The sequence below is a fragment of the Nycticebus coucang genome, chromosome 13 (assembly GCF_027406575.1).
Source record: "Nycticebus coucang isolate mNycCou1 chromosome 13, mNycCou1.pri, whole genome shotgun sequence".
In the NCBI taxonomy this organism is placed as follows: domain Eukaryota; kingdom Metazoa; phylum Chordata; class Mammalia; order Primates; family Lorisidae; genus Nycticebus; species Nycticebus coucang.
Window position 1 is genome coordinate 66,293,498 of NC_069792.1, and position 25,682 is coordinate 66,319,179.

The 25,682-nt window shown below is 37.2% G+C and overlaps 2 protein-coding genes across 32 annotated transcripts in view; one reads left to right on the top strand and one right to left on the bottom strand.

Annotated features, from left to right (window-relative positions):
- The window catches only part of RIMS2 (regulating synaptic membrane exocytosis 2), a 683,906-nt gene that overhangs the window by 24,502 nt on the left and 633,722 nt on the right, over positions 1-25,682 (top strand). The gene's annotated exons all lie outside the window — the stretch shown is intronic.
- On the bottom strand, positions 6,153-7,172 carry LOC128564064 (non-histone chromosomal protein HMG-17-like). The gene has a single exon (XM_053559712.1). The coding sequence runs from the start codon at positions 7,103-7,105 to the stop codon at positions 6,833-6,835; it is 273 nt and encodes a 90-aa protein (XP_053415687.1). The 5' UTR covers positions 7,106-7,172; the 3' UTR covers positions 6,153-6,832.

Genomic DNA, 25,682 nt, shown 5'->3' on the forward strand with positions numbered 1-25,682 from the left:
TCCTCCCTCTCCCCCCAAACTTGAATTGAATCGAGTTTTTCTCTTATGTGGGTGAGTATTAGTTTATCTACTGGCTTCATATTAGTATTGAGTACATTGGATACTTGCTTTTTCGTTCTTGTGGTACTTTACTAAGAAGAATGTGCTTTACCTAAAAGTAACTATGAAATAAAGTAGAAATAAAAGGAATCCAAAGTTGTCCTTCAAAACTACTAATACAAATTAATGTTGCAGTCTATAATTTTATGTTAGAATAAACTAGATGTCAGGATCCAGTCAGGAGACAGCAACTACAATAGTAATTTGAACAGGAATGTTTTAATGTAAAGGATTATTAACCTGTAGTAGGGAGCAGCCATCTTTTCTACAGCTGAGGTAGAGTACCCAGAAGAGAAGCAAACTTAATCCAGGTATGGTCGTAGGTGCCTGTGTTCCCAGCTACTTGGGCTGAGGCAGAAGGATTGCTTAGCTTGAACCCAGGACTTGGAGGCTGCGGTGCACTGTAATTGTGCTACTGCATTTTAGTCTTGGTGACAGTGTGAGACCCTGTTTGTTTATTAAAAAAAGAAAAGCAAACTGAGAAGAGGCCCAAGAGGCCCCCTTCTCTCATGGCTGTGGCTAAGATTCAGCCCTCACTGGAGGGTATGGCTGTGGCCCACTGAGCTGCCACAGATTAGGGCAGACAAGCAGGAAATCATCAGTGTGGGTGTAGGTGGGACTTGCTGAGAAGCTGGCTAGGGGACTCAGGGAAACTCATTGGGAAGTCACCTACTGGAGAGCCAGCAATACTTGTGGGGAAATTATCTGGAGTGCTGTTGAAACTTGCTGAATAGATGCCTTCTGGGGTGCTAGTGACATGATAGAAGATTGAGTACCACTGGTAGCTAGCTATGCATGATAGCAAAAACAACAAAACACCCAGAACCTGGAAGAGAAGTCCTTTGGTCCTTCAACCTGTGGGTGGCAACTCCTATGGGGGTCAAACAACCCTTTCACAGGGATCGCCTAAGACCATCAGAAAACACATATTTCCAATGGTCTTAGGAACCAAGACACCACTCCTCTGTCCAGGTCCAGGTGGGTCTACCCACGTGCAGATATGCCCATATACAAGTACCCAGTGTGATGACATCATCGCGCCAACCCCATCACATACACTCTGTACAAATGCAGGTATATGTGACAGGGTTGGTGCTATAATATACGTATGCAGACCAGTCATACATGTGTAGAGAGCAGCTACTATGTAGAAAGCAGCTGCTGTGTTGAAAGCAGCTACTGTTAAAAGCAGCTACTGTGTTGAAAGCAGAAGTATTGGAGGTAAAATGACACTTCATGAATTATAATTACTGGGTAAATGTAAAATCATGTACTGTAAAATCATCAAACTACTGCAAAAAAAAAATATCTGTACCATGGGAACTTAATCTGGATGCTGATCAGTCTTTTTATATTCAGCTGTGGTTGATGTGAATACTTCCCCTTTTGTGATACTAACAGGTATGTTAAAAATACAACACAGAGAATGGTAAATCATAGGAAACTTTAATGAACTGTATTGACTGAACTATGCCATATATCCTCTTTTGCATTATTTAAGCTATTGTTATATATATTTTCATTAGTAAACCATCTATGACAATGGATTGTGTAGAGAAGAATGTTAAGAAAAGAAAATATAGTGAGGATTTTTTATAGGATGGTTTTACCTCAATAATTACTGCAGGAATTGAGAAACTGCATTGTGTTATTTGTTGTGAAGTTCTATCAGTTGAATCTATGAAGCAGAACAAACTAAAACGCCATTTTGATAGCAAGCATCCGAGCTTGGCCGGCAAGGATACCAACTATTTTGGAAGCAAAGCTGATGGACTCAAGAAAGCCAGATTTGACACGGGTGGCAAGTACTGCAAACAAAACATAGCAGCCATTAAAGCTTCATATTTGGTGACACTCAGAATTGCCAGAGCTATGAAACCTCACACCATTGCTGAGGATTTCCTGTTGCCAGCTCCAAAGACATTGTTCGAGTTATGATTGGAGACGAATTTGTTATGAAATTGAATGCAATTTCCTTATCTAACGACACGGTTCACAGTAGAATAGATGACATGTCTGCTGATATTCTTGATCAGATAATCCAGGAAATTAAATCTGCTCCACTTCCAATATTTAGTATCCAGCTTGATGAATCTACAGACGTTGCAAACTGTTCACACAGTTTCTGGTTTATGTAGGGTATATTAATGGCGACTTTAAAGATGAGTTTCTTTTTTGCAAACCTCTTGAAATGACAGCTACTGCACATGATATATTTGACACAGTTGGTTCATTTCTGAAAGAGCATAAGATCTCTTGGGAAAAGATTTGTGGCATTTGCACAGATGGTGCTCCAGCTATGCTAGGATGTCGATCTGGGTATCAATTGTTTGGTACTGAATGAGTCACCAAAAGTCATTGGAACTCACTGTATGAATCATTGGCAAATATTAGCAACGAAGACGCTGCCACAAGAGTTACGAGAAGTAATGAAAAGTGCCATAAGTTCTGTCAGTTTTGTAAAGGTGAGCACTTTAAACAGTTGGCTGTTTTCGCAATTGTGGAACAAGCTGGATGTGCCAAACAATGCTCTGCTATTTCACACGGAAGTGAGATGGTTGTGGAGAGGAAAAGTTCTAAAACGTGTTTTTGAGCTTTGTGATGAACTCGAAACTTTTTTTTTTTTTTTGCAGTTTTTGGCCAGGGCTGGATTTGAACCCAACATCTCTGGCATATGGAGCCGGCGCCTTACTCCTTTGAGCCCCAGGCGCCTCCCAACTCAAAATGTTTTTTAATCAGAAAGCAAGACCGCAGTTCGAAACACTTTTCAGTGATAAAAGTGAACTGCAGAAAATAGCTTACTTGTTTGACATCTTTGCCATCTTGAATGAGTTAAATTGATCACTGCAAGGACCAAATGCAATACACCTCGATTTGTCTAAAAAGATCTGATCATTCCAAATGAAACCTCAGCTATGGCAAAAAAAAATTGGATGAAAATAAAATTTACATGTTGCCTACCTTATCTGCTTTCTTTGAGGAAAATGATACTGAACCAGACAGAAGGATTACGATGATAATTTCTGTGAAAGAACACTTGCACATGCTTGCAGACAAAATTTCATCGTACTTTTTAAATCTACTTGACACTCCATTTGTACTTGCCAGAAGCCCATTTATAGTCAAAGTTGAAGATGTTCCTGAGACAGCACAAGAGGAGTTCATTGAACTTATGAACAGCAATGCAGTGAGAACTGATTTCTTTACAATGCCAGTTACAAAATTCTGGATCAAGTGTTTGCAGTCATATCCTGTTCTGTCTGAGACTGTGTTGCGCCTTCTTCCATTTCCAAGAACATATCTTTGTGAAACAGGGTTTTCCAGCTTGTTGGTTATCAAGTCTAAATACAAAAGTAGGCTTGTTGTGGAAGATGATCTTTGTTGTGCTTTTGCAAATACTGCCCCAAGAATTTCTGATCTGGTGAGAAAGATGCACTCTCAACCTTCCCACTGACTTTGTCTTTTTACTCATACTGTTGGAAAATCTAGCAATGTAGTTTACTGTTGTTATATTAAGACTGTTACCCATGCTACACCATGCTTCAAGACAAAATTTCATTTATTTGTAATTAGAAATAAATATTTCACAATATATAATTACATATTGTTTTTGTGATTAATCACTATGCTTTATGTTCAATTTGTAACAATGAAAATGCATCCTGCATATCAGATATTTACCTTATGATTCATAACAGGAGCAAAATTATAGTTATGTAGTAGCAATGAAAATAATTTTCTGGTTGGGGGTCACCATAACATGAGGAACTATATTAAAGGGTCACGGCATTGGAAGGTTGAGAACCACTGCTTTAACATCACTATGGCTCCCTCTACTGACAAAGCTTAGCATTGTGCCAAGTAGCAAAGGAGAAAAGTCATCAGTGTACAGATCCACTATTACAAAGCAGGGCAAACAAGAGTCGATTTAGAGTTGAGAGGTAATAAATTTATAATGGACTATGCTATCCCTAAATATCAGTACCTTAAAACAATAAAGGTTTATTTCTTTTCATGCTACATGTTTACTCTGGGTCCCTTGGGGTCTCCACTCCATGTTATTCTCATTCTGGGACATAGGTTGTTGGAGAAGCTCATGTGGGACATTATGAGCAGCTGAAAAGGGTGACTGGTGAATCGTAAGTTGTCTATTACTGTTTCCTTTTAGAAGTATGCATACAACTTCTGCTTGCATTTTACTAGCTAAAGCAAATTACATGATCTTGCATAACTCAGAGTAGAGAAGTGCAGTCCTACCAACTATGGAGAACCAGAAACATTTGTTGCAGAATATAACTGCCACAGGACCGATAGATTTGGCATTAGAATATCTGCCAATTGAATAAATATTTGTGATTCTCTCTTTACATTTTTGTCCTTGTAGTTTTTACGGACAGTGAGCTTAGTCATTTGTGTAAAACTGAAGCTGAGAACAAATTTAAGCAGCAGACAGTATTTTTAAAGGTTAGGCACAAATAAGACTTTTATTTTTTAATTTTGCATTTTGAACAATTTTCATTAACTTGTGCTTACATGATATCACTCGAAATAGGAAATGTTCTATGGTGAAAAAAGCTTTTTCATTTATGATCAGTGTTGGAAAGAGGATAGAAAACAAGATTTAGATATCTAGAGTCCTGTCTTCATCATTTACAAATTGTGTTATTTTAAATTCTATAAAATGAAGATTAAAAACACAGGTCCATAATCTGTTAACTGAAACTTGTGGTGCCAGGAGTGTTTGGGAATTCAAGTATTTTTGACTTTGTTAATGTAAAGGTATGGTATGTTGTATGGTATGTAACTCTTACCAGCGTCAGGACAGCAGCCGCTTATTGAAAACATTATTAATATTTCTTTAGTGAAATGGATTAAATGAACACTATTTAACCTATTTATTTCTGCCAATTCAGGTCAGGAATTTTGGCCCAGACTTATAAAAAAAGTTCTTGTTTTTAGAGTTGTTTGGATTTCATAATCATGTTTAAAAAATTATGGGCATGTGGTATCTTTAGCATAGGAGTAAAGTAATACTATATAAGTGAAAGTGCCTATGAGCTGTAAATTGTTATAATATGTTAATTATCATAATCATAATGGCCATTGATGTTACCGTTATCACCAGTCATTTAAAATAACATTTAAAGGAAAGAATTGAAAATTGTGTTTTGCTGCTATAGGATTTTATATAGATCAATATTGGGGTTCTTTTAATCCCAAATCATTTGAATTTTTACTTGAAATAAATTATGCTGTTGCCAGAAAGAGATTTACACCTCAAAAATGTGGTTGTACAACCCAAATGTGGTTGTTCAAAATATCAGTGTCTTTCCATTGCCACCTGCATGCAGCCTTTGAATGGAGTCCCTCCTCTGAACCATGGAACACACAAAATATTAAGTAATTATTTTATTTTTACCAGGAATGGGAACATAAATAGTACCATGCATAAGAAATAAATTAATCTATTACATACACTGGATGCCTTAGGACATTAGAGGTTAATTTTCTTCCAGACCTTTGGTTTACAGAGGTTAGAAAGGAATATAAAATTCTTAGCATGGCAAACAATCATCTGTCCTTGATTTATTTACAATTTTTAGACTTCTTCCCTTTCACTGTATATTTTAGCTAGTTACACTCCTTTAAATAGTGCTTCCTAACTTTTTTTTATGTCAGGCTATACATAGGAAATAATAATGGATGTGTATGTCATGTTGTGGTAAATTAGAAAAGATTTGGGGACATCTATATGAGACTTGGTAAAAATCACTTTTATTATATAATTATAAGCAAACAAAATACAAGGTATTATGGAAGACAATAAATGATGAATTGTAAAAACGCTTAAATAAAATCTTTTCAACATCTAAAATGAGATACTTAACTGGCTTCTGTCAGGTTTTTTTTTTTTTTCCAAGCCAAACTGTATCCAGTTTTATTAAAGATACTTTTCATAAACAATCATGGTATTTCAGGCAGGACATGGGCAGAGGATCGTTAACAGTATACAACAACTTTCAAACTCCCTTCTTCAATGTTCTGCCAAAAAAATCAGAAAGCCACTATAAAACCCAATGAAGTCTTCATTTGATGCTCTGAACAGGGAAGTTTAGAGTGAGGGTTGACATTTCACATTTCGCATGTTGTTTAACAACTTTTCATAAGCCGACCCTAACTTTCAGGAAACGAAATGAAAATGGTAGAATTTATCTGAAGATCCAACAATCTACAAATGGAACCGCTGCTCTTTTGAGGGATGCCATCTCAGTGGTATTATTGAAAAAGTCCAGATTCCTTGATATACTACTGGTAACCAATTATTGGGGGTCAGGTCACAAGAGGTGACTGGGTTTAAGGGAGTTAAGACTATGCTGAAGACTGAGGGAGAATAGGACATAAAAACAAATTAGTTTTTCCATACCACAAGGCATTTGTGCCAAGGTAGCTGTGTGTCAACATCAGGAAATCCCTCCTCTTGGGAGCCAAGAGGAAGTCTTTCAAAACTAGAGGGAAAAACATTTTCCCTCATATCAATCTAGCTTTGGAGACATTCTATTAGTGACATATGCCCCTTCCCCAAAAAACAATGAAGTGTTCTGTGTGCTAACAACATAGCTTAAAAAAAAAAAAAAGTAAAATAAAATTCTGCATTTTTATAAAACTTGATAAAAAATAGTATTTCAAACTGTACAGTCACCAGAAGCACACAGTTATCAAAAATGCACACACTTCACTTGGCATCTCCAGCACCTTCAGCTTTCTGTGCCTGGTCTGTTTTAGCATCTTCATTTTCTGCAGGATTATTCCCTTCCTTGCCAGCGTCAGCTTTTCCCTTTTTCCCTTTGGGTACCTTCTCTCCCTTCTTTGCAGGGGCCTTTTTAGGCTTGGGCTCTGGCTTTGGAGGAGCAGGTTTAGCAGACAACCTTGCGGATCTTCTTTGTGGTTCGTCCTTTGCCTTGGCTTTATCTCCTTTAGCATCCCCTTCAGCCTTTCTCTTGGGCATGGTGGCAACGGCGGCGGGATGTAGGCGCTGTACGCAGGGATGCAGCGACGCGCGAGCTTTGGTCGGTCCGGGGGTCGTTCTCGCCTCCTGTCAGGTTTTTTATTTATTTTTAGAAGAGGTACACATATCTTTTCATTGTTCACCATTGACAAGAAACTATACATGTAGTGGCTTAAAATTGCAGGAAATAACTTAAGTTTTATTCTCTGGTTGAAAGAAACTCCTTTTATGTAATTAGAATTTTGAAAATTTATCCTTTAAAATTTTTACTTCAAAGATATTAATATTCTTTAACTGCTTTTTTTTTCTATTGACAAATGTGATGTTAAAATTTCTTCTGAAAATGTGAATGGATTTTTAATCCATTGGAACTTTAAAAAAAAAAATCAAGTACTTAAAAACATGTTGATATTCTTCCTCAAGCATACACAATATTCCACTAGTCTTAATAATTCCTTTTGGAGTCAGTTTAACTTCTTTTTGTCTGAGGTTGAACTTTTGCTTCAAATATATAAACTTTGTCATACTTATTAATAAACTTTCACATAGTTCATGGAAATTTTTGATTAAGTTCATTCAGGTGTTTAGAACTGCCATTTTTTGCAGTCAATAACTACCTTTCAACAATAAGATAAAATAAGTAAAATAAGAATCATTCACAATTTCAGTGGTTATCTTTAGCCCATAAATAAAAGCTTATAGCTTTGAATCTATTATAGTGAGGTATATGGAACAACAAATAGTCTGCTCTTATGTCTTTTTGTATAAAGCATGTAAAACATATAAGGCACATAAACAGTAGTAGCCTGGAATTGATTAGATTCTTCATTCTGATAATGTCATTTCATGTGGAAGTCTTATTAAAGGCAAAATTTTACATTCAAGAGCTCTGGAAATAAAATACTGCATTACTTTAATTTCAGGTTTTTCAGAATGAACTCAGGTTATACAACCTTTTTACTTCATAATATATAATACTTTTTAATAAATCTTAGTTTTTCAAAATGGTCTTTAATATATCAAAATCTTAATTAACCAATTTGAACATTTTATTTGTTTTTGGTACATCTTTGCAGAACAAATAATAGTTTTTAGTTATTCCTCTACAGCGGCTGTAATGTCAGTTATTTACTAAATTCTGTTACTAACTGTAGTCATTGCTTTGCAGTGAAAACTTGAGTTAGTAATCTTGATTAGTGTTGTCTCCATCCTCTCACATGTCATCAATACACTTAACCAATGTAGTTGAAAGTGTCACTCATTCTCCCTCTCTTTTTAGTTTATTTATTTCAAATATAGTATTGACAGTATCCATTCAGTCTGCTAAATGAGAAGTTCTATATTGTACTTTTCTCTTGCAAACAGGTAAAAAAATTAAAATCTTGCTTTGTGGCAGAGTGAGACCCTGTCTCAAAAAACCCCTGAAACTCTTGCTTTGTGATAAGATGCTGGCTCGCCGCCCATGCTCAGTGGTTAGTGCAATGGCCACATTCACCGGGGCTGGTGGGTTCAAACCCAGCCCGGGCCTACTAAACAGAAATGACAACTACAACAAAAACAAGAAAAAAATAGCCGGGTCTTGTGGCGGGCTCCTGTAGTCCCAGCTATCTGGGAGGCTGAGTCAAGAGTTTGAAGTTGCTGAGAGCTGTGACACCATAGCACTCTAGGAAGGTGACATAGTGAGACTCTGTTTAAAAAAAAAAAAAAGATACTTTTTACTTGATCCCATTGCTTTATGTGATACCTTTTTCATGCAAATAAGACATTTAGTTTGGGCAGCGCCTGTGGCTCAGTGGGTAAGGCCCAGGCCCCATATACCGAGGGTGGTGGGTTCAAGCCCGGCCCCGGCCAAACTGCAACAAAAAAATAGCCGGGTGTTGTGGCAGACGCCTGTAGTCCCAGCTACTCGGGAGGGTGAGGCAAGAGAATTGCCTAAGCCCAGGAGTTGGAGGTTGCTGTGAGCTGTGTGATGCCACGGCACTCTACCGAGGGCAATAAAGTGAGACTCTGCCTCTACCAAAAAAAAAAAAAAAAAAAGATTTAGTTTGAGGAATAGAAGAATTATCAGGATACAGCAATCTAAATTTGAGAAGCTTACTATTTTGTTAAATAATGATTTAAACTTTATATTTCAAAAAAGTTTTGAAAATTTCACATTTGTACTCATGCTTGATTAAATATATTCTCAAAGATACGTTTCAAAGATATTTCAGTCCCTGTACTGAATTTATTTAATTAAATTTTGTTACATGATTTTTTATTTCTAAAATTGAAATAATCCATTAAGAAATTATGTTATGCATGAGTCTGTTACTAATTGTTAACATCGAAAGCCAATAACAAGAAGGAAAGGAAGAAGGCAAGAAGAAAAGATGGAATGAAAGAAGGGAAGACAAAATGACAAAATAATTTATATCCTATTCGGGGTCATCTAATACTAGGTGATGCTGCTTATAAGGATAATGTTAGAAAAATGTGAAAACATGGGCAAATTAACTTAAAAATAAACATTTTACATGTATATGTAAGACAGAGAACTTGACTGATAATAACCCAGTTCTGACAAAAGTAATAATCAGAGTACCTGAGATGATCCAGTGGGAGGATCAGGGAGAGGTGCCACATCTACAAAGCTACGTATACGCTAGTCTCTAAAAGTATTTTTTAAAAAATCTTTTTGAGACAGAGTCTCACTTTGTTGTCCTTGGTAGAGTGCTGTGACATCATAGCTCACAGCAACTTCAAACTCTTTGGGCTCAAGTGATCTTCTTGCCTCAGCCTCCCAAGTAGCTGGGGCTTATAGGTGCCTGCCTCAACACCTGGCTATTTTTAGAGACGGGGTCTTGCTCTTGCTGAGGCAGGTCTTAAACTCCTGAGCTCAAGCAATCTGCCTGCTGTAGACTCCCAGAGTGCTAGGATTACAGGCAGGAATCACCATGCCGGGCCTTTCTTTAAATGAATTTTTAAAAAATATGTATCTCCTTGTACATGTTTAAATTTGCATCTAAAATTTTCCAGTATAGAATACAGTATTGAAAATCAGAGACAGTTATTGTTTTGGCTTAGGCATTTATTTGTTCTTCCTTTCAACAAGTGCTCTGACTGTCTGCTGTATGTCACTATACTAATTAGAAAACAGGAATAGGACATAGTCTCTGCACTTGAAGTACTCACACTTCAGTGGGAAAAAGTCATGTAAATAAATAATTCTAAATGCTTTAAAATGGTTATGTACCAACTATGTTGAACTGACACAGGCAAAGGAGTGAGTTTATGAACATGGAGAATTTATTTTTTTTTGAGACAGTGTCTCATTATGTCGCCCTTGGTAGAGTGCTGTAGTGTCACAGCTCACAGCAACCTCAAACTCTTGGGCTCAAGTAATTCTCTTGCCTCAACCTCCCAATTAGCTGGGACTACAGGTGCCTGCCACAATGCCTGGCTATTTTTTTTGTTGTAGTTGTCATTGTTGTTTAGCAGCCCTGGCTGGGTTCGAACCCGCCAGCCCTGGGGTATGTGGCTGGTACCCTAACCACTAAGCTATAGGCGCAGAGCCAGAACATGAGGGATTTATGGGAGGGCTTATAACCAAAGATAATATTCAAATTGTTCTTGCAGGAAAATATAATCCAGTATCTGGAGAAGGGCATTTTAGACATGTGCAAAGTATGAGCTGTGAAAGAGCATACAGTATCTTTGGGGGAATGGCCAGTATTCCTATATTGCTAGGTGTATGGAAGATGGAATGAAGGGATGGAATGGTGGAAGATGAAGCTAGTTGGTAGGAGTTGGTTCTAAAGGACTTTACAGGATTAGTGTTATATTGCTATCCATTAATGCAGAGATAATTAGTTTTTAAAATATTGAATCACAGGCCAGGCATGGTGGCTTACTCCTAAAATCCCAGCACTTTGGGAGGCTGATGCAGGAGGATTGCTTGAAGCCAGGAGTTTGAGACAAGACTGAGCAACATAGTGAGACCCTGTCTTTACAAAAAATAAAATTAGCTGTGGTGGTGTACACCTGTAGTCCCAGCTACTTGGGAAGCTGAAGTAGGAGGATCACTTGTGCCAGGTGTTTCAGGTTGCTTTCAGCTATGATTAGGCCACCCCTGGTGACACAGTAAGACCCCTGTCTCCAAAATATACATATTTTAGTGGTGTGAATTAATGTGGTTCTTTGAAGGCTTGTACTGCCTGGAGTGTCAGTTCCTGCCTAATAGTCCCAAGTCGTGTTGGTGGAGGCAATGGAACAGGATGTAGTAGAGGTGATTTTGTGTGTGTGTGTGGGGGGCAGGGGAGAGGTAGCCTAAGGCACAGAGGTTTCAGGGCCTTTGGGAACACTGGCATTTAGGTGCTTTATGTGACTGTAACATGTAGACAGCCTGCCTAGTGGCCTTATTGTTGCAACAAAGTGCTAGGTACCAGGGACCTAATAACTGTCATTTTAATGAGGAAGATGTCAGGAAAAGCTTGATATAGTTCTAAATATCAAACCATGGCCTTATTGAGATTAAACCAACATTTTCTAAAACTTAACAAATTATTTATAAATTATTAGAATGACTATACAGTTTATGCTATAGCTATTGTTACATGGAAAGCCGATACCTACATACGTACATCTATTTTTTATTTGGAAAAAAGATTTAAATAGTAATTTACGTATTGATTTGTACATTAATTTTTATTTTAGTATATCAGTTGTTAAATATTTAGTTAGAATCACCTATGTTTGCATGCCATGCTAAAACATTTGAATTTACGTCATTGGCATATTTGATCAGCAGTGAAAGGTTTTGAAGTAAGAGGGCAATAGAGCCTGTTACAAAGTGTCAACAAATCCTGTTAATTTAATGTCAGAAAATCTGACTAGTGCGAGAATTCTTGCTAATGTATTTTCACCTGTACCACCACTACATGTATTCTGCAATCTTGTGTTTCTATCTAGAGGTTTTTCTGTGTATTGCTGTAGAGTAGCTTGTTAAAAATCAAATTCGAATCATTCCCTGGCTTAAAGATCTCTTTTAGGCTTTCTGTTGCTTTGAATGAAGTTCAGACTCTTTACTTTTGCATACACAAAAGATTCTTCACAGTCTCTCTCCAACTTATCTTTTCAGTTTCATCTTTCACTCCTCCCTTTTAAGTCTCTTTCTTTTTAGCTGTAATAAATTTTTCACTGTTTGGAGCATTGAAGGAGGAAAGGGGACCCTGTCCTAAGGGGGATATGTAAGCAGTTTGATGAATTTATTTATGTACTGTATATCCTGAAATATTTGAAATTGAGACCAAATCAGTATTGCTTTCATTTAAAAAGTTATGTTAAAATAACCTTTGGAAGAAACTCAGATATCATTAAGGACATAAAACTTGCATTACTCATTTTCTTCAACTTCAATAGAAAATCTTATGGAATTGTTTTGGAACACATGTTTCCAATCTGCCACCAGATTTTGCAGCAGGAATTTATATAATCATGCCATAGCTCAAACTGTCTCATAATTTACCATATGTTTCGTTATTTCCAATGTTTTCAAACACTTTCCTTTCTTTTCCACCCCTTCCAGTTCACATTTCTCAGCTTTGTCCTGGCTCTTACTCCACAATTTTCATTCATTCTTCTGATTCATAGATAATCTCTGTTACAGCCTTCTAGTTTAGAGTTAGTTCCATACTGGTTCTCATTCCAGGACCCTTTTTCTAGGCTGTTAATTTAAGGAGTGCTTCATCCTTAATTTAGAACTCTTGATTCCTGGCCTAAGTTCTGTGTTCTGATCATTTACTTCTGTTTGAATTTGCCAGAGTTAGAAACTTTATGGTTTCAAGTAAGGTTAGCTCCTGCAACAATATAAGATAGTAGTCCCAGTAAAAAATCTCCCTCTTATTTATCTACATTCATTTCATTCAATTCCTGTTATTCATCTGGTTAGAGCTCAGGGAATTTCTGTAGTCTAAATCTAATCAGTTAAGATGGTTTTATGTAAGTAGCTCGATCTTTATGATCACAAATACTGTTTTTCTGGTTAGTTTCTTCCAAATCCTGTGTTTCCTTAGCTCATTCAAGGAATCAAGGCAGCACAAGTGTGTGTGTAAGCAGCATATTCCAAGTAAAGGCTTTGACATTAGTCAACTCTGGTTCACATCCTATTTTTCCAGTTACTAGTTGTGTGACTTTGAGCAAGTCACTTAATCTCTTGGACTCTGTCTCCTTACCTGTAAATTGAGGGCAATAATGTCTATTTTTCGCCTAACATTCTGTGTTCTCTGTTGTTATCTGAAGTTAGGTTCATTTTATTCATGTATGAAGGTCAGTGTTGAGGGTTAGAAGATGAAACTAGAGTGAGAGGAAGTGAGAAGAACACAGGTGAAATTCATCTGGGTATTTGTCTTGAACATTTTCTTTACTAAAGCGTTTTTGAGATTGTTAATAGCAAATTGCACTCTTGAGGCCAGAAAGTATTTTTTTTTTTTGTTTAAAAAATTGTTATAAACAACATGGTAAAAATAGCTTAACAGAATCTCATCTTTGCTCTACTCTTGCCTTTAGAAACCTGATAATTTAAAAAGTTTTTTGTAACTATTGAAAAATAGTAATAATTACAAGATTATTTGTTTTTAAAATTCTCCAAAGCTTATCCAAAAGTAAAGCTTGCTGTGGCTTTATCATGTAATTTTACAAATTTCCAGGCTGTTTATTACTTTTTAAAATTTGAACTAAGTAGTAATATTCTTAAATTTATATTAATTCTTTGCTGGGTTTCCTAGGTACTGAAATCACTATCTTTCAAATATTTTCACCTTCAACTCTGCTTACATTTTATAGAAAGAGAAAAGTCAAAGACCATTCATTTCATTTCAATTTTTATTATAAGAAATAATAATAGGCATTTTTGAGAATGAAAAAATTATGTATAATCTTACCACCCTTTATAACTGTTCATTTTTATGTTTTCCTTATAGTTTTTTCTTATAGTTTTTAATTTATATGCATTGTATTTTATATAGATGCAGTTGTAGTATATGTATAGTTTTATATTCTGTTTATTTATTATAAGCATTTATTTTTTATTTTTCATTTTTTTATTATTAAATCATAGCTGTGTACATTAATGTGATCATGGGGCACCATACTGGTTTTATAGACCGTTTGGCACATTTTCATCATGCTGGTTAACATAGCCTTCCTGCATTTTCTTAGTTATTGTGTTAAGACATTTACATTCTACATTTACTAAGTTTCACATATACCCTTGTAAGATGCACCGCAGGTGTAATCCCTCCAATCACTCTCCCTCTGCCCACCTCCCCCATCCCACCCCTCCCTTTCTCCCTTCCCCCATTCTTAGGTTATAACTGGGTTATAGCTTTCTTTTTTTTAAAATATATATATATTTATTAATTCATAGCTGTGTACATTAATGTGATCAGGGGGCACCATACATTACCCTGTTTCCCCGAAAATAAGACATCCTCTGAAAATAAGACCTACTTACAAGAAAGATAAGACGTCCCCTGAAAATAAGACCTAGCACATCTTTGGGAGCACACCTTAAAATAAGACACTGTCTTATTTTCGGGGAAACAGGGTAGTTTCATAGACCGTTTGACACATTTTCATCACACTGGTTAACATAGCCTTCCTGGCATTTTCTTAGTTATTGTGCTAAGACATTTATATTCCTCATTTACTAAGTTTCACATATACCCTTGTAAAATGCACCACAGGTGTAATCCCACCAATCCCCCTCCCTCTGCCCACCTCCTCCCTCCCTCTCCTCCCTTTCCCCCTTTCCCCTATTCTTAGGTTGTATCTGGGTTATAGCTTTCATGTGAAAGCCATAAATTAGTTTCATAGTAGGGCTGAGTACATTGGATACTTTTTCTTCCATTCTTTTTTTTTATTAATTAATTTATTTTTATTGTTAAATCATAGCTGTGTACATTAGTGCAATCAAGGGGTACAATGTGCTGGTTTCATATACAATCTGAAATATTTGAGTGCTCCGTGGATTCTGGTGACTAAACCTTTGTCGGAGACATAACCTGCAAATATCTTCTCCCACTCTGAGGGCTGTTTGCTTGCTTTACTTACTGTGTTCTTGGCTGTGCAGAAGCTTTTTAGTTTGATCAGGTTCCAGTAGTGTATTTTTGAAGCTGCTTCAATTGCCCTGGGGGTCCTCTTCATAAAATACTCGCCCAGACCGATTTCTTCAAGGGTTTTCCCTGCACTCTCTTCTAGTATTTTTATAGTCTCATGTCTTAAGTTTGAATCTTTAATCCAGTGAGAGTCTATCTTAGTTAATGGTGAAAGGTGTGGGTCCGGTTTCAGTCTTCTACAGGTTGCCAGCCAGTTCACCCAGCACCATTTGTTAAATAGGGAATCTTTTCCCCACTGAATGTTTTTAATTGGCTTGTCAAAGATCAGATAACAGTAAGTAGCTGGATTCATCTCTTAGTTCTCTATTCTGTTCCAGACATCTACTTCTCTGTTTTTGTGCCAGTACCATGCGTTTTGATCACTATTGATTTATAGTATAGTCTGAGGTCTGATAGTGTGATTCCTCCTGTTTTGTTTTTATTTCTGAGTAATGTCTTGGCTATTTGAGGTTTTTTCTGATTCCATATAAAACGAAGTATTTTTTTTTCAAGATCTTTAAAGTATGACAGTGGAGCTTTAATAGGGATTGCATTAAAATTGTATATTGCTTTGGGTAGTATGGACATTTTAACAATGTTGATTCTTGCCAGCCATGAGCATGGTATGTTTTTCCATTTATTAACATTTTCAGCTATTTCTTTTTTTAGAGTTTCATAGTTCTCTTTATAGAGATCTTTCACGTCCTTTGTTAGATAAACTCCCAAATATTTCATCTTCTTTGGCAGTACTGTGAATGGAATAGAGTCCTTAACTGTTTTTTCAGCTTGACTATTATTGGTATCTGTAAAGGCTACCCATTTATGAATGTTGATTTTGTAACCTGAGACACTGCTGTATTCCTTGATCACTTCTAAGAGTTTTGTAGTAGAATCCCTGTGTTTTCCAGATATACAATCATATCATCTGTGAAGAGCGAAAGTTTGATCTCTTCTGACCCTATATGGATACCCTTGATCGTCTTTTCTTCCCTAATAGTGGTGGCTAAAACTTCCATTACAATGTTAAAGAGCAGTGGAGAGAATGGTCAGCCTTGTCTGGTTCCTGATCTGAGTGAAAATGATTTCAATTTAACTCCATTCAATACAATATTGGCCTGTGAGTTTGCTGTAGATGGCCTCTTATCAGTTTAAGAAATGTTCCTTCTATACCAATTTTCTTAAGTGTTCTGATCATGAAGGGATGCTGGATATTATCAAAAACTTTTTCTGCATCAATTGAGAGAATCACATGGTCTTTGCTTTTTAATTTGTTTATGTGCTGAATTATACTTATAGATTTACGTATATTGAACCAGCCTTGAGACCCTGGGATAAAACTGACTTGGTCATGATGTATAATTTGTTTGATGTGTTGCTGGATTCTGTTTGTTAGGATGTTGTTGAATATTTTTGCATCTATATTCATTAGTGATATTGGTCTATAATTTTCTTTTCTTGTTGGGTCTTTTCCTGGTTTGGGGATCAGGGTGATGTTTGCTTCATAGAACGTGTTGGGTAGTCTTCCTTCTTTTTCTACATTTTGGAACAGGTTGAGTGATACAGGTACTAATTCCTCTTTAAAGGTTTGATAGAATTCTGACGTGAAGCCATCTGGTTCCGGGCTTTTCTTTTTAGGGAGATTTTGTATGGTTGATGCTATTATAGAACTTGATATTGGCTTTTTCAACATATCCACTTGATTCTGTCTAAGTCTTGGAAGGCGATGTGCTTCCAAGTATTGGTCAATTTTCGTCAGATTTTCATATTTCTGAGAATAAAGTTTCCTGTAATATTCATTAAGGATTTTTTGGATTTCTGAGGAGTCTGTTGTTATTTCGTCTTTGTCGTTTCTGATTGATGAGATCAGAGATTTTACTCTTTTTTTCCTGGTTAGGTTGGCCAAAGGTTTATCTATTTTATTGATCTTTTCAAAAAAACCAACTTTTGGATTTATTGATCTGTTGTATAATTCTTTTGTTTTCAATTTCATTTAATTCTGCTCTAATTTTGGTTATTCCTTTTCTTCTACTGGCTTCGGGGTTGGAATGTTCTTCCTTTTCCAGTTGCTTGAGATGTCCTATTAAGTTGTTAACTTCATGTCTTTCCATTCTCTTGAGGATGCCTTGCAGTGTTACAAATTTCCCTCATAGGACTCCCTTTGCGATATCCCAGAGGTTCTGATAATTCGTGTCTTCCTTGTCATTTTGTTCCAAAAATTTGGCAATTTCCTTCTTAATCTCATCTCTGACCCCGCCATCATTTAGCATAAGGTTATTTAACTTTCATGTTTTTGTATGAGTATGCAGATTGCTGTTGTTACTGAGTTCAGTCTGAGAGGATGCAAGGAATAATTTCTATTCCTTTAAAATTACTGAGGTTAGACTAAGATGTGATCGATTTTGGAGTATGTTCTGTGGGCAGATGTGTATTCAGTTTTTTTTGGGATGAAATGCTCTGTAGATGTTTGCTAAATCCAAATGTTGGATGGTTAGGTTTAAATCTAAAATTTCTTTGCTCAGCTTCTTATTGGAGGATCTATCCAGCAATGCCAAAGGAGAATTGAAATCTCCAACTATTATGGAGCTAGAGGAAATCAAGTTGCTCATGTCTGTTAGAGTTTCTCTTATAAATTGAGGTGCATTCTGGTTGGGTGCATAGGCAGATATTAATAATTGAAATCTCATCATAGTGAGTATTACCCTTAACAAATAGGAAGTGACCATTCTTATCCTTCCTTACTTTTGTTGGTTTAAAGCTTATTGTATCTGCAAATAGAATTGCAACATCTGCATTTTTCTGATTACCATTTGCCTGAAATATGGATGACCATCCTTTCACCCTGAATCTATATTTATCTTTTAGGGTAAGATGTGACTCGTATACAGCAAATATCTGGCCTGAGTTTTTGTATCCAGTCAGCTGACCTGTGTCTCTTTAGAGGACAGTTTAAGCCATTCACATTAATGGAGAATATTGATAAGTCTGGTAAAATTTTGGGTATTGAGTTTTTCGAAAGTCCAGTGGACATTTTTAATCCTTTCGCCACTGTGGAAGTTGGAGTTTGATCAAAATTTTGTGAATGTGTTTACTTTCGTGGTAGAGGATTGGGCTGGTCATTATGGAGGATAGGTCTGAGAATATCCTGAAGAGCTGGTGTGGTTATGGCAAATTTCTTCAACATGTGAATGTCATTAAAGTATTTAATTTCTCCATCATAAATGAAGCTCAGTTTAGCTGGATACAGAATCCAGGGTTGAAAGTTATTTTGTTTTAGGAGATTAAAAGTTGATGACCACCCTCTTCTGGCTTAAAAAGTTTCAGCAGAGAGATCTGCAGTCATTCTAATATTCTTCCCTTTGTAGGTAATGGATTTCTTACGTCTGGCTGCTTTCAGAATTTTCTCCTTCATATTAACTTTAGTGAAGTTAATTATGATATGCCTGGTGGATGTCTTATTCGGATTGAGTTGTGTTGAGGTTCTGAGACTGTCTGCTATCTGAATTTCAGAATCTCTTGGCATGTCTGGAAAATTCTCTTTCACAATTTCATGGAGATGGGACTCTGTGCCTTGCGAGGCCTCTTCATCACTTCCAGGGATTCCAATGAGGCAGATATTAGCCTTCTTCGAATTATCACAGAGCTCTCTGAGAGAATGATCCATTTTTGCTCTCCATTTCTCTTCCTCTTTGAGAGTTTGGGAGCGGTTCAAAGGCTTTGTCTTCAAAGTCAGAAATCCTTTCTTCTGCTTGCTGCACTCTGTTACTGAGGGCTTCTACTGTACTTTTCAGATCTTTGAGGGCTACAAATTCTTGCTTCAGTGTGTCAAAATCTTTGGTGGTTTTGTCTTTAAATTCGTTAAATTCTTGAGACAACTTTTGAATTTTTCCTTGAATTTCTAATTCTGACTTTTGAATTGCTCCTCAAATTTCTTACTCCAAATTTTTCTCTATTCTATTAATCTTGTTTGCATTCCAAATTCTGAATTCGCTTTCTGAGATCTCGGCCTGCTGTTTATGAATGGGATCTTCAGTTACATCTGCCATTTGTTTCCTTGGGGGTGTTTGATCTTTTCTGGTTATTCATGTTACCAGAGTTTTTCCACTGATTCTGCCCCATGATTGTTTTATACCATTTGATTTTTCCCCTGGATCTTTGTTGAGGACCTGTACAGTGCTATGGCTTGAGCAACTGGGGACCTGTTTGGTGTGGTGGGGCTAAGTGGTTCTGTCTTGTTTTCAGTTGGTCTCTGTTTGACCCTAGTGAAACAGTTACTCTGGGTTGAAGTCTGAGCTGTGGAGAAATACCAGCAATTAAGTCACCCCGCCCCCCACAGGCAACAATTGGAAAAGGAAAATAAACCTTCCTACAACCACATCCCCAGGGCACCATCTGAATAGACCTCAGGCGATTGGCTCAGTTCAAAAAGTCCAAATCAATTGTCTCAGTCAGCACCTGTCTCAGGTGGGAGAGTTTCAAAGGTCTCTGGCAACTGGGTCGCAGGGGTGTGGTGACTACTCAGATATGGTTTGCTCCGGTGCTCCGTAGAGTCAGGAGGACCCACCCAGGAAATAGATCAGTCTGGGAAGGTTGATGCCTCCTTTTCCACGCTGTCCCTCTGTCACACCCAGTCACTAATAGCCCCACAGGGCTTTGACCTAGTTGCCTGTAGTGAACAGATACTCCAGGGGTTTGCACCTGCCCGAATCACAAGGAAATCTATTTCTGCTCGGCCATGCCTCTGTGCTCTGCCTCTATCTAGCAGGGGGAGGTGAGGCCTCACAACCTCGGGTGCTTGATGGAGGCTGGGGGGTGTTCACTCAGTTCCAGCCCCACCCCTGATTGATGTTACTGACAGAACAGAACAGAACAACTTTGGGGGAACTTGTTTCTGTCCCTGCTAAATACCCCTGCAGAAGAGAAGGTGTTTTGAGTTCCCAGAGCCTGCGCCTCAGGCCCTGTCTTTGCTCCTGCAGTTTTGTATTCAATTAGCTGTCAGTTCTAGCCACCTGTCTTCCTTTGTCTAAAGGCTGATGATCCCCTGAGGGCTGGGTGTGTCTTAGGCTCAGTTAAGTGGTCCTCTGGGTCAGCCCTGCCCTGGGAACTTCCCGGCTCTGCATTTACGTTTCTAGTCCCCGGTGCTCCACCTAGGCCAGTACCGCTTCAGGCAAACCCTTTACTCATGGGGCCTGCATTTCTGTCCCAGATGTGTTCCGTGGTGATTGCCACCTGAGTAGATGCCTGGCTTCCTCTGGTTGCCCAGGGAGACAGGGGTTGTGGCTTTGGAATATCCGGGAGTGAGCCCTATTGTTGCCAAAAGACGGGTACTGTTTTGCGCCTCCGGGCACCGCCGCTCCGGTGTGGTTCCCTCTCAGCCGACCGTCCTCTCCTCATTCCCGTGCCCCAGAGTCAGCACTTACCAGCTGCAGTTTAGGCCTTGTCCACACCCTTCAAGAAATCACCCAAGAATCTGGACTCCTGGGGACAGGCCTCCAGACCTCAGAGTGAGATTGGAGGGGAGTGCTGGGAGCTCAGAGTTGGAGGTAGAGAATATATACAGTTTTATGCCTGGCAGGAGAAGGCTGTGACACCCTAGTAGGGGAGGTAGGTCCAATTTTTGGAGGGTGTCTCCCATGGAGTGTAGTGGGAGGACCTTTGAACTCTGCTCGTTTGTGGGGTACTCTGAGCCATTCTCATTGGGGAGGGGACTCCCGTCTGCTTGGTGATAGATTTTGTACCTTTTGTTTGTATCCTTGGGGTTGCAGCTTGCCTCAGTGAGGTTGATGTGCGTTCTTCAACCTTCTCTCTTGGTCGAGCTCTAATCAACCAGGTTACTTGCTAAATTTCTGTCCTTTAACTCTCCTTCTGGATGGAAGCCTCTGTGGAAAGCTGGCTTCAGTCAGCCATCTTGTCTCCGCTAGCATTTTTTTTTAATATGACATCTTAAATGTTTTTTCCATGAATATCTTTTCTCAACAGTCTACCTTAGTATCAGTCACATGCCAGGGATGTTGAAATAAATGAGTTCCCCTCCATTCTAGTTTTTAGTACTTGTAGAAAATTTTAAAACAAAAATTTTCAACATTACACTATTCATTTTTGCTATATGTTTTGCCTTTGTCTTTGCTCGGGAGATTGGACAATTCAAAATTAAATTAGACTTTCCCCCTTCTTAAAAATATCTCTTTGAGCATTTCTGCTCACTTATTGCCATGTTGTTAGCCTCCACTTCTTGCTCTGCCTTCCTTCTCTCTTCTATTTCTTTTCCATCCTCCAATTTCTATTAATTTTTGTACATATCAAGTTAGGTATTTTTTTATTCCAATCTATTCCCTATTTGGAGTTTCCTGTCAACTCTGAAAGAGCTTATCAAGGTATTTTCCTAAATGAACATACTTTCTTTCTAAAAGAAAAATATCTTTGTTTAATTTGGTAAAGTATTTTTCCTCTATTATGCTGCACAAGCCTTTTTATAAATTGTTGTTCAATTGAGTTTGGTGGTCTTTAGGGGATTTCTTCAAACTTAGGTTTTAAGTAGACCCGAATTTAAAGAATTGTATGTGTGTGTTTGTGTTTATGGTGAGTTAGGATTGAGTCATTCTTTGACCACTGGTTACTTTTCTTATATGTCTTGAGTAAGGAAAGTAAATAAGTTGAAGAGGGACCATCTTAGGTAGGGGCCTGATAAAGCAGAGACGTATATGACATGACAAAGAGTTTGGTTTTATTCTTACTATGAAAGTTTCTAAAAATTGTTTTTGATAGGGTCTCACTCTGTCAGGAGAAAGTTGTGTAATTAGGGAAAACAAAAATTACACTAAATATTTTAAGCAAAGAAAATTTAATAAAGCGAATTAGTGAAAGTATTAGTAGGGCTGAAGAAGCAAAAAGTGGATGATGAGTTTATTAAAAGATCAGTGACTACAGGAAGATACTACTACTCTTAGAGAAAGAAGGAAAATGGTGTTAAATAGAGCTAATCAGTGGAACAATGCTAAGTTGTTGGAGTGCTGCTGTTACTCTAGAAGCTGCTGTTGCTTTGCAGGAAGCCAGGAACCTGCCCTTCTGTTGATCCAGAAAGCATGTAGTCCTGTTGATGATACTGGACTCATCTTAGAGGATGCTGGAGCCTGTAGTCAACTCATTGCTAACCCTGGCAGAACTGCACTACTATCACAGTAGCCAGTATTTACATTGTAGTTATCTGGTGCCATTATTGCTATTCAAGCCAGAGCCCATGACCAGTTTCCTGGGATATGGCTACTGTTTTTGCAGGAACATGAAACAAGAGGAAGAAAATAAAATGATTTATCTTCTCCTGCCACTTGATTTTCACCAGTATTTCCCACTGGCAGGCCATAATTGGAAATCAGCTGTCAAAAGCATATGAGAAAGATGAGAACTTAAAGGGGAGCAATGGAGTTGAGAAACAACAAAGAACCAGCACAGGGAGAAGATAAACAATATTTATTCTTTTGATTAGAAACATTTATTATTTTTTTATTTTTTGCAATTTTTCTGAATGTCATCAAGACTATTTCTTCGTTTTTTTTTTTTCCTGGTTAAAAGAAATGATTAAGTAGGCTTGGCTCCTGTGGCTCAAGTGGCTAAGGCGCCAGCCACATACACCTAAGCTGGCGGGTTTGAATCCAGACCGGGCCCACCAAACAATGATGGCTGCAACCAAAAAATAGTCAGACGTTGCGGCAGGCACCTATAGTCCCAGCTACTTGGGAGGCGGAGGCAGGAGAATCGAGCCCAAGGTGACAGCTTGAGGATCTGTCTCAAAGAAAAAAAAAAAAGAAAAAAATAGAAATGATTAAGTTTGGGGGTCTGGTAGAAAAACTTTGAAAGCGAGATAGGTCTCCATTGAGGTACTGTTTAGGGTACTTTTGTTTCAAGCAACAAAAATGGACCCTGGTTAAATTAAGCAGAAAGTAAATTTATTATAAGGTCAATGGATAGCGCACAGGAAAGATGAATAACTAGTTCCTAGAAAAGACAGAAATTAGATTAGCTCTAGTTTGCATAAACAGTGGTTGGCTATTTAATATGATGCCTGCAGTTAGTATGGATCAGCTTTACTATTTGCTGTGTAAGGTTCACATTACGAGGAAAGAGGTAGTCTGGCTTACTTTGAAATAGTTACCCTCACTTGAACAGAGGAGGGTATGGCACCTTGATTGACAACTACATCAAAACTATCCTCAATGATTGAGGAGGAGTTTATCAATTTGAGATATCAGAGAATAGATACCAGGTAGGTAAAAAACACAAGATACCTATTAATTGAGGTGTGTTTTGTCAAAACTGTGGTCAAAAGTTCTTGAGTACTTACTATGAAGAATGATGCCAGGAAGCTAAAACACACACGATATCTAATGATTGAGGCTTGTTTTGTATTAGAAGTAGGTAGATCAAAACTGTAGTTAAAAAGTTCTTGAGCATTTACTGAGTACATTTAATAATATCTTTCAGGAGGTGGTCATTATTTTAGAGATAAAAATTGAGAACTTGAGTGATGCACTTCTGATGATGGTAGATCAGGCAATTTGGACTAATTCTTCAGTGAGAAAAACTAGAAAAGCTGGATCAAATATAAAAATCATCTGTTTGAAAGTATCAGAGAGATAACATATCAGTGACGAATATGGGACAAGATCACGGAGAAGAAGGGAATTCAAAGGATTAGCTGGGCATTTGAGGCTTCTTTCCTCTAGGAGAGTCTGCTGTTTTCTGCAGAAGTGGCTGAGAGGCTTACAAGTTAAGAAGAGGTTTTTACAAATTCATGAGGTGGGGCTAATGGAGCAAGAGTTTAAGTTCAGGTTCACTAAACAAGGAGACTGCCTGATAATTCTCTAGGCTTTGGGTTGAGACCTGCAGGGCTAAACCTTAGGGGTGTTGAGTCAGAAAGAGAATGATCTACTTATGGAATAAAACCAGTTTATAATCATCTTAGTCATTGATTCAGTTAAGGACATTTAACAGTTCTAGCCACCTGTCAGAGCAAAAGTAAATCCTTTTCTGATAGAAGATATTATCTTAGGCTTCAAACAATTTCTGCAGTTATTTTTTTATCTTGCATGCATGCAAAATAATCAAGCATACAGGAGACAAGATCATATAACTGAAACCAAGAGAAACAACAGATCATAGCAACAGAACCAAGATGATTCAAACAATGGAGTTCTCAGACATTTGCTTTAAAAAATGACTGTGTTTAAAGTAGTAAAATGCAAGAGTAAGGGTTTGGCTGAATGTTGGATATCATAAAAATAAAAATATGAAATGAAAAGCTTAGAGCTGAAAAAATGCAATAAATGAAATTAAGAACTCATTGAATGTATTTAACAACATTGATAAAGGTGAAGAAAGAGTTACCTGAAAGATAGGTTAGGATAATAAAATATAGAAATGTGACAAGATGGAGAAAAAGAAAACAAAGAATGAAAGACATAGGGAATAGGTACAGTTGGAATTTCAGAAGGAAAGGAGAACAAGAATAGGACAGACACGGTATTTGAAGAGATAAAGACTGAGATTTTTTTCTAGTAGTGAAAGACACCAAGACATAAATTCAAAAAGTGCTACAAAATCAGAAAAGGTAAAGAAAAAGAAAACTACAGCTAAGCATATCACAATAACTTCTAAAAGTCAAAACCAACAGAAATCCTAAAAGTACCCAAAGGAAAAAAGTAGCCATTTTCAGAGTAAACCCAATAAGATTTACAGCTGATTCTCAACAGAAACAATGGAGGTCATAATGCAATGGATTGATGTCTTCAAAGTACTGAAGAAAAAAATAACTGCACATTTAGAATTTTATGTCCAGTGAAAATATCCCTCAAAAATAAAGGTAAAATAAAGGACATTGCAGACATATAAAAACTTTGATAAGCAGTGAATTTCCAACACTTAATGGTAATTTAGTTTTCCTTACTGGTGAAAATTGGTTCCAGGACTATATGTGGATAGTAAAATTTGTGGATATTCAAGTTCCTTATATCCTCTGCACATTCTCAAGAATACTTTAAATCATCTCTGGATTACTTTAATAACCAATACAGTGTAAATGCTATGTAAATAGTTATCACAATAGTTATAAGTATCACTACGTAGTTAATACTATATTTAAAAATGTGTATCTTTTTTATTGTTGTTGTATTATTCTTTTTAATTTTAATTAATATTTTGGTCTATGATTGATTGCATCCATAGATGCTGAAGTCTTGGATATGGAGGGCTGCCTGTAACTAAACAATATTCTTTAACCATAAGGAAAATGATGTCAGATAAAAGGGTAAAAGTGAAGGAAGAAATGAAAAAGGTGAAAAGGACAAAGGGAAATTAACATTAACTGTAAAACAAATTAATTGATATATTATGGAGTCTAATATATTTGATGAATTAAAAACACACGATAGTAGCATATACATTGGGATATG